This window comes from Silene latifolia, chromosome 7 (assembly GCF_048544455.1).
Source record: "Silene latifolia isolate original U9 population chromosome 7, ASM4854445v1, whole genome shotgun sequence".
Taxonomy (NCBI): domain Eukaryota; kingdom Viridiplantae; phylum Streptophyta; class Magnoliopsida; order Caryophyllales; family Caryophyllaceae; genus Silene; species Silene latifolia.
In genome coordinates this window covers 120326687-120336352 of record NC_133532.1, presented here as the reverse complement: position 1 = coordinate 120336352, position 9666 = coordinate 120326687, and the positions used below count along the sequence as shown (strand labels likewise).

At 36.5% G+C, this 9666-nt stretch overlaps 2 protein-coding genes across 2 annotated transcripts; both read right to left on the bottom strand.

Moving 5' to 3' along the window:
* Window positions 1–6258: 6258 nt before the first annotated feature.
* On the bottom strand, window positions 6259–7501 carry LOC141590638 (F-box/LRR-repeat protein At3g26922-like). The gene is made up of 3 exons (XM_074411212.1): window positions 7403–7501; window positions 6431–7312; window positions 6259–6273 (listed from the first exon to the last, which is right to left on the bottom strand). The coding sequence occupies exons 1-3, from the start codon at window positions 7499–7501 to the stop codon at window positions 6259–6261; spliced, it is 996 nt and encodes a 331-aa protein (XP_074267313.1).
* A 950-nt stretch (window positions 7502–8451) lies between these two features.
* Window positions 8452–9518, bottom strand: LOC141592789 (chlorophyll a-b binding protein, chloroplastic-like). The gene has a single exon (XM_074413617.1). It carries the CDS (start codon window positions 9403–9405, stop codon window positions 8602–8604), a length of 804 nt encoding a protein of 267 aa, XP_074269718.1. The 5' UTR covers window positions 9406–9518; the 3' UTR covers window positions 8452–8601.
* Between the last annotated feature and the right edge of the window lie 148 nt (window positions 9519–9666).

Sequence of the window (9666 nt, the reverse complement as noted above, 5' to 3'; positions counted from 1 at the left end):
GGTCAGTCGGGGTGATTTGCCTTTGTTAGGCGTCCTGTCTTTGTCGAGGCAAATTATCTGACTTTGACACTCTTTCCCTTTATTGAAGGTAACACGATTCTACCGATCCTATTATTCATACTATTATTCGAGGATATGTGTATATGTGCTAAAAGTTGTGAATAATTTACTGGAATATTGTTAATTTCATGATTATAATGTTTATATTGTGCATAATAGATAGTAGTAATTATGTATTTTGTATCGTTAAGTTTATTATCGGGGAGATGGGTTCAGTTTGCATAGACGAGAATAAAGTTGATGTGATGTTGGGTTGAAATCAATTAGAAAATTGGACTAGTAAAGATATAGTGTTTGAAGTGTTATTATACAATGAATATTTGAGGATTTGTTGTTGCTTAGTGATGATAATTAGTTAGTTACACATGGGATTCTGAGGTATGCCTACATCTGTATGTCATCTTCTTGTTTTGCTCAATTAATGAAGCTACGGTATCAACGGTGGATGGTATTTGCAATTTGTATAATATTAAGTTCTCGTATTGTTTTTTTTATCATCGTTTCCTTCGATCTTGACTCGTGGGTGAGTAGCTTAGAGATTTACTCTTAAGTGTTGAGCACGGTTCATTATTGGACCCTTTGACGATACTGAAATTGATATTGAGATTGGTTACTGGTATTGAGTTATAGTTATGGGCCCTATGTACCGAGTTATCTTTACGTAGCCATCTTTATGTAGCCGGGTTATAGCAAGGTTGGTATTTTAATAATGATAAGAGCAGCTATATGAGTTTTGATTAATAGTAGTTGAATTTGGTATATTTGGCATATTATTTAGTTAATGGTGCAATAAGATAGTTTGTATAGTGTACACAACATGGTATAATGTATGTACAATGTAAAAACAGGTAGAGGAGGCTTGGATTGTAGCGACTATTATGGTCTGATTGAAGTAGTATAATTGTTAGTGGTGGAATTGTCATTTTTGCAATACTGAGATTAATAGCTAAGATATTATTTGACATGGAGTAATTATACTATTTTCTTTGTAATAAGACAACTCTGCTTTATTCGGAATTTACAATTTATTTAGCATATTTTCTAAAATTTAAAAGTTATAAGATTAGAGAATTATAGATTGGCTCATAGATTGGCTCATAACCCGCAGTGGCGAGCCAGCATTTTAAATGCCCAGTGAAGATAATGAAGTGAAGATTTTATTTAAAGTTTTTTAAAAGTTTGTTTACAGTTTGTATTATTTTATATTTAAAAGGATTTGTAATAAGAGACTTTATATATTAAAATTATAACATTTCTGTATTTTCGGCGAGTTTTATATATCAATTTTAGTTTTTAAATTTGCCGATAAATGCAGGGGTGTTACATGTATAGTCTATGCCTTCCCTTTGTGTATAACCTTTTACTACTAATCGTGCTTTATACCTTTCTATACTGCCATCAGCTTTGTGTTTAACTTTAAATACCCATTTACAAGATATTGTTTTCTTTCCTGGTGGTAAGGGTACTACAGACCAGGTGTTATTAGCATGCAGTGCTTTAAACTCAGCATTAATAGCTTGCTGCCATTCAGGAAAATGAGATGCCTCCTCATAATTCTTTGGTTCTTGAGGTGGGGAATTAGGACTTTCAGCACTTGCTGCATTGAGGTTAGTAACAGACAAGCAAGTAGAAATAGAAGGGATTTCCTTAACACAATTCTCAGCTAAAGAAGTAAGAGTGTGACAAAAATAGTTTGCAGAAGTACTAGTACATTTCTTATTTGGAATTTGACAAACATAATTATTTAAGTAAGATGGTGGATTAGATGCCCTGGAGGATTGCCTCAGAGGAGCAACAGTGTTGGTATTTACTTGATTATTGACAACAGGTCTGGACTGTTCTGTGACAGTACCAGTAGTAGAAGTAGTAGCAGTATCAGTATGAGGGACTACAGTTTCTTGAGTGTTCTGTGTAAAAACAACATCATCCACTGATAAAGGTAAACATATGGAATTATCCTTGACATAAGGAAAAGTATTTTCATGAAAAATGACATCTCTTGAACAAATAATAGAATGATTGTCTAAATTGAGCAACTTATAAGCTTTGTTTCCAAAGGGGTAGCATAAGAATACACAGGTAGATGCTCTAGGTGAAAACTTATCTCTTCCAGGTTTGGTGGTTGAGGCATAAACTAAACATCCAAAGGCTTTCATATGTGTGAGATCAGGTTGTTTGCTATACAATAATTGATAAGGTGACATATGCTGTAAAACTTTACTAGGCAGCCTATTAATGATATATGTAGCAGTCAAGACACAGTCACCCCAATACTTAGTAGGAAGATTAGATTGAAATTTGAGAGCTCTTGCAGTCTCAAGAAGATATTTGTGTTTTCTTTCAACTACTCCATTTTGCTGAGGAGTATGGAAGCATGTAGTTTGATGTAAAATACCATTATCAGCTAAGAATTGTGCAGTAGATATACTAGTTCCTAATTCAAATGCATTGTCAGACCTCACTACTTTGACAGTTCTATTGAACCGTGTTTTGATCATTTGCAGAAAAGATTTAAGCATTGTGAAAGCATCACTTTTATTAGTTAACAAGTGAGTCCAAGTACATCGAGAAAAGTCATCAACAATAGTAAGGAAATACTTGTAGCCATTATAAGTAGCAGTATGATAGGGCCCCCAAATATCAATGTGAAGCATCTCAAAAGGAGCAAAAGAAATTGAAGTACTATCAGCAAAACTAAGTTTATGTTGCCTAGCTTTAGCACATATAAAGCAAGCTCTTAAAGCAAGTACAACAGACTCATTATTACATAAAGACAGCTGTTTCATTTTATATACAGGTAGATGACCTAGCCTACTATGCCAAGTCTGAGTAGAAACAGTGCTAGAAGTGACATTATTCAAGCTAGCAAGATTATTATCAAATTTGGGAACAGATGAGGTATCCTTGTGTTGTGAAGGCAGCAGGTATAGATCATTATGATTTTTACCAATCAAGAGCTTCCTGACAGGGTCCTGCAAATAGCATATGGTAGGAGTAAAACTCACTACAGAATTCAATTGTTTATTTAGCTTACTTATTGATAACAAATTAAAGTGGAAACAAGGAACATAGAGTACATTCTCTAAGGTCAAATCATTATTGATATGGACTGTTCCTACAGTGTCAATGGTCACTTTATGTCCAGTGGGTAAAGAAATGCAATAGGGTCTAGCTATATGTCTCATGTCAGCAAAAGCATTTTTGTTAAAGCACATGTGATCACTTGCACCAGAATCAAGGATCCAAACATCAGTAAAAGGAGAAACATGATTGGCAACAACATTTAAATTAAAAGAACTTTGGAAAGCAATAGCAGAATCCATACCAGCAAAGTTGGCTGCAGTAAACATAAGATCTGAAGAATAAGTATTATTTCCTGAGGTGCTGCCATTCTGAGTAGAATTCTGATCAGTGGTATTTTGCAAATTTTGACCATTATTATTACCCTGCACCATGGAACCTCCAGCATAAGTTCCTATAGTGTTGTCCTGGTTCCCAAAAGCATTCCCAGCAAATCTTCTGTTGCGATTTTGAAGATGGCGACAATTATCAACAGTGTGACCACCCTTCTTGCAGTAGTTACAAAAGAAATAGGGTCTCTCTTGGACCACAGTCTTACCCTTATCAAGCATCTGATTATTAGCTTGATTTCCAGAATTCCTGGGAAAATTGCCTTGAGGATAACCATTCTTTTGCATAGAATTTCCTTGGAAACCATTCTGATGATTATTTCTTGGTGGAACAGTGTTCTGAAAATTATTGTTTCTGGATACAAAGTTATTTCCATTGTTGTTTCCCCAATTATGGTTGTTGCTGTTCTTGTAATTCATGTTTCTTGCATATAAAGCAGATGACTCCACTTGAATACCAGCAGAATTGTGTATCTCCCTTTGCCTTTCTTCCTGTAAAAGTTTGTTGTAAATCACAGCTAGTTTAGGTAGTGGATTTTGCATCAGTATGGTTCCTCTTATGACTCCATAAGAATCATTTAACCCCATTAAAAACTGAACAACTTTCTGATCTTCTTGAAATTTGTGTTGTTTTTTCTTTAGCACCACAAGTACAACCACAGGTGCATTGAGGATTCATCCCCATACCATCAATTTCGTCCCAGATTGATTTAGTTTTGGTGAAGTAAGTGACTATACTGTCTGTACCCTGAGAGAAATCAGTCAGTTTCTTATGAACACCATAGAGTTGAGCTCCATTAGACTGCCCAAACCTTTCCTCTAACTCTTTTCAAGCAACCTCGGCACTAGTACTGTAAAGGATTGAGTCACTAATCTCAGGAGAAAGTGAATTCAAGATCCAGGAAAAGACGATATCATTACATCTTTGCCAATTTCTTGCTGTAACTGTTGTAGCTGTTGGACGAGGGATACTACCATCTATAAACCCAAGCTTGTTCTTGGCAGAAAGTGCAATAAGCATTGAACGTCTCCAGTTTCCAAAACCAGATCCATCAAACGGTGTAGCAACAAGTTTAGACACAGGAACATCAGACGGATGTATGTAATGAGGATCATCCACCCCAATAGTTTGATTGTTATTTTCTGTTTCAGGCATATTGTGAAAAGAATTTTGTGTTTCTGTATGAAGATTGTAAGGAGAACGATGAAGATACACTAGACAGAAGATGAAGATATACTAAAAAAACGTTGAAGATGTAAAGAAAAGAAATAAAGCGGAAGCAAACACAAGTAAACAGAAATAAGATCAAATTAATGACCTTGCTCTGATACCATGTTGAATCCCATAGAACATGATGATCATTGATTGCAGAATGATGGATGAAGATGATTGATTTGATCAAGAAAGGTAGAGAGAAGAAGAGAGGATTGAATAGAGTAGAGAGAAATCGTTTGTATTGCAATTATGTGTTATGTTTACAATGATTGAGATATCTTGCCTTATATAGACAATACACAACAACATGGATAACAGCCTAACTAACCTTGTAACAAACAATTACAATAACTAACCGCCTAACTAACTTTGTAACAGATTTTCAGCTCTTTATTCCAACAAAACTTGAGTGAAATTCCCAGGAGACCTAGGTTCAAGCCTCCCCAAGAGCAAAATCGTGTGGACCATTCTTAGCCTGAGTCCATGCCTAATAGACTTTGAGCCTGTCAACCTCGAGTGGTTTACCTGGTATACGTGGTTTGCATGCTATCACTGCGCATCGAAGATAGCGGCTGTGGGTTCACTCGTTAAAAAAAAAAAAAAAAAAAAAAAAAAAAAAAACCTTAAAATTCGACATATTCGGAATAACATTAATATCATCTAAAGTTAAACAACATACCCAACATAACTAAAAAATTGACATAACTCGGAGTAACATTTTAATCCGTTCAAAGTTAAAACAACAATTAGAATTAGCATCAATTAAACCTTTTCATTTACCAATTGTGGAGTGGTTTCTACGTCTTGCAGTTGCAATTTCTCGTCCCTAAGGGAGACACATATTTCATTAATCACCATCCGTTGAAGAGCCACAGCATTTTTATGCAAATATCGAGCGAGTTCCATCTCATCCCCGGTTTCTCTGAACCTGTCTAGCTTGACTTCTTTCAAGTGAAAATGTGAGCGATCCGGGTATTTTCTTTTCGCACCCAATTTGGTGTCGTGCCTTGTGCACAACTGTTTGAGAACAATACCAAATTCACAATATTAACACGAATAATCGAGAAATGATCGAAGACCTTCAAAAGCTGCATAAATTTGAACTAGTGACTAACCTCTATATGTAATACCTCAAGGAACGGACAAGCATTTAAGAAATGAGTGATCGTGAACAGGTCAAAATCATACGGAAAATAAACTTGTACGTCCAACCGCTTTAAACGAGAAATAATATTACTTGCAGGGAGTGGGTGTACCTACAGATAAACAAGCAACATTCTAATAAGTATGGCAGATATCATAGGATTTAAAAAAATATAAAAAAATAAAAAATCTCGTATACCCCTTGTTTTTCAAAAAAAACTTTGACCGACAACAATTATCTATTACGAGTTCAGAAAACGGTAATTTTTTTTTCAAATCAATTATCTCGTCAAGGCCTTGAATTTGGAAAAAAAAATTCACCGTTTTTTGACCTCGTAGCGATAGTTATTACTGGTCAGTTTTTTTAACGAATAAACTTTGACCGACCATAATTCCCGACTACAAATTGATACGTCGGTGAATTCTTTTTCAAGCTGAAGACTTCTTAAATACGGTCAATTTGAAAAAAAAAACGTTTATCGTGTTCTGAACCTTTAGCCAAGAGTTATTGACAGTCAATTTTTTTTTTTTTCAAAAAAAGAGGGGTACACGAGAGAATATCCAAAAAAAAAAAAACATGATGGAGATGTTCCCTACTGACCGCAGTCATCACCAAAAGAGACAATGCTTGGAGTTGCGGAGCATGTCTTGTTAGGGCGCAAAAGATCGATGAACAGCCATTAGGAGGGAAGAACAGCCCAAGCTTTACTTCACTCAAAAGAGGCAAATGAGAAAGTTTGAAACACTTTATCCGGCCTTTACATTCAAGTATCTCAAGATTGGGACAATGGAGTACGATTTCATCGACAGATTCATGAACGACTAGTTTCTTTAAACTCGGTAGTTCAACCTTCAAAGGCGAAGGCGATGACCAAAGGCAGGCAACTAAGCTAAGTGACGAGAGATTTAAACCATTTGACAAAATAAACTCCATGTCCTCCGCTTTCAAATTTACTTGAAATAGATCAAGTTTAGTTAAATGACTTATCCAACTCGAACAATCAGATGACAACGTTAGCTCACAATCTCCTAGACTTAAACTTTCCAAGAAAAACGCCTCTCCAGAACGAAGAAGGTTACCACATAGCAAATAGGTCTTCTCGTTCTCGACAACTAATGTAAGATCTTTAATTCCCATCCTGATAAAACTTCGAACCCACCTGTCAATATTTGAGGTATGTTCAACCCCGAGGGGAAAGTTTATCTTAATACCGTGTACACTGTTCCAACATTTCCATAATTGTATAAACTGATTAACAGCTATCACAAACTTGGACTGTTGAGACACGGTGATTACTGTTTTACGTCCAAAAACATTCAGAGCATCGAACTGGAGAACAGAGCGACAATCACAGAGATGCCTCCACCCTGCAGACAGTAACCTTGTTCTAACAGAATCTCGCAGTGTCAAAAACGACAGTATATAGCACAGAATTTCATCGGGTAAATCACTTATACGGTCGCGAAGTCCCAATTGTGTTACCTGTTTTAATGGTTATACAAAATCGCGAATTATTACCTGTTTTAAACAATAAATAAATAAGGAGTAATACGGAGTATAAGCAAAGTTAACCTCAAGCTCGTCTTTTCGTTGCGCTTGAATGTTCTTGTGTTTCCGTCTGAATGGCCGGAAAAAATTCCAACAACTGATATTGATACCAACCTCAGACATGTTTTTTCCTAACGATTTTTGAGTTTTTGGGTGAATTGAGTTGTTTTATTGTGTTAGGAGTCCTATTAACCTGGGATGTCTTGATAGCTGTTTGACAGTTGCACAAATTGTTGTTCAAGACGGAAATTTTCATCTTAAACCTTAAGACGGATCAAATAGACAACCCACCCAACTGTGTTTAGATCCTGGTAAGACGGGTTAAATAGACAACAACCCAAATAGACAAAAAATTTGGACCAGATCGATGGTAAGATTGTATAAATAACATTTAGATCGGACCAAATTTTGTCCGATCTAAACAACATTTAGATCAACACACTTTCAATTGATCGAGTCCAAACCAGGGCTGAGAATCGGTTCAAGACCAGACCGAACCGGATCAAAATGGACCGGATTGAAGACCGAAAATAAAAATTTAGTGGACCGAAGACCGGACCTAGAACTTTCGGTTTTGGACCGGACCAAACCCGAAATTTTTGGTCTGGTCTGATCTTGGACCGAAATAGACCTAAAATTAGTTTTTTCACTATTTCATATACCATAATTACATTTTAATTTCGTTAAATAAAATACATTTAAATAATTAGACGACTTTTTTTTATGAAAATCATTTACAATAGTAATTTATAATGTCTTTTGAAGATAAAATATTAATTTAATTCATAATATTTTAATGTCGCGTCATTAAAAACATGAAATTTGATCCTTTTAGTCCGGACCTAAATTAACCAATCTTGGACCGGACCGGACCTAAGACCAAACCATGAAAAAATGAGGATCGAAGATCGGACCAAAATAATTTGGTCCGGGTTTGATCCAGATCAAATGGTCCGGTCTGGTCCATTTTTCCAATCCAGACCTAAATTTGCTCACCCCTATGATTTAACATCACAAATATACAACATACGGTAAACCATAATTGCAAAATCGATCCAAATAAACAAATCAACTACCAACATAAAATAACATCACATTCAATTAGATAACACATTAACACATAATTATTTTAATTAATTTACATTGAAGCTCAACATTCTCAAAATAATAACAAGAACTCGAACCCATCCCAAACCCGTCAATCTAAATTCCTAAAATACCCCTTACTTTCCAGGTACAAAGTTAGTAGCGAAAGCCCAAGCATTGTTGTTAACCGGGTCAGCAAGGTGATCCGCCAAGTTCTCCAATGGACCCTTACCGGTAACAATAGCCTGAACAAAAAACCCGAACATAGAAAACATAGCCAATCGACCATTCTTAATTTCCTTAACCTTCAACTCCGCGAAAGCTTCAGGGTCTTCAGCCAATCCTAAGGGGTCAAAGCTCCCACCGGGGTAAAGCGGGTCAACCACTTCACCAAGTGGCCCACCCGCAACCCGGTAACCCTCAACCGCACCCATCAAAATAACTTGACAAGCCCAAATAGCCAAAATACTTTGTGCATGGACTAAACTAGGGTTACCCAAATAATCCAACCCACCTTCACTAAATATCTGTGAACCGGCCTTGAACCAGACCGCTTCACCGAACTTAACCCCGTTCCGAGCCAACAATTCAGGGAATACACATCCCAATGCACCCAACATGGCCCACCTACAGTGAATTACTTCAAGCTCACGGTTCTTAGCAAAAGTCTCGGGGTCAGCTGAAAGACCAGCAGTATCCCAACCGTAATCACCGGGGAACTCCCCAGTTAAATAACTCGGGGCTTCCCCGGAAAATGGGCCCAAGTACTTAACCCTATCGGGTCCATACCATGGGCTCCCTGATGAAACGGGCTTGGGCTTACCCGCGGTTTTCCTCATGGTGATTCTTCCTTCACCTAGAATCTCCGAGGCATTCGGACCGAGGTTTACGGCTTTTCCCGCTAACGATGGGGATGAAAGAGCCATTGTTGTAGAAGCCATATTTTTTTGTAAGAGAAATTTATGAGATTTTGTAAGAAATGTTGTTGTTTTTTGATTTTGTGTTATGTTTTGTGCATGGTTTGTGTTTTTATAAGAAGGGTTTAGGATTTTGTTATCTTAAGGAGGATCTATATGTGAGTTCTTATTTGTTGTTGAGATTTTGGACGTGGATTAGTTGGCATTGTATGAGCCATGCAAGTTGATATTTTTTTGGGTTGTTGAATTGTAATGATTCTGATGAAGATGTGGTTCAAGTGAAAC

Coding starts and splice junctions, on each gene's coding strand:
- LOC141590638 (XM_074411212.1), bottom strand. CDS start 7,501: ATGTCTGAGGTTGGTATCAATATCAGTTGTTGGAATTTTTTCCGGCCA. Junction 7,313..7,402: donor AACGAAAAGACGAGCTTGAG/GTTAACTTTGCT, acceptor CCATTAAAACAG/GTAACACAATTGGGACTTCG.
- LOC141592789 (XM_074413617.1), bottom strand. CDS start 9,405: ATGGCTTCTACAACAATGGCTCTTTCATCCCCATCGTTAGCGGGAAAA.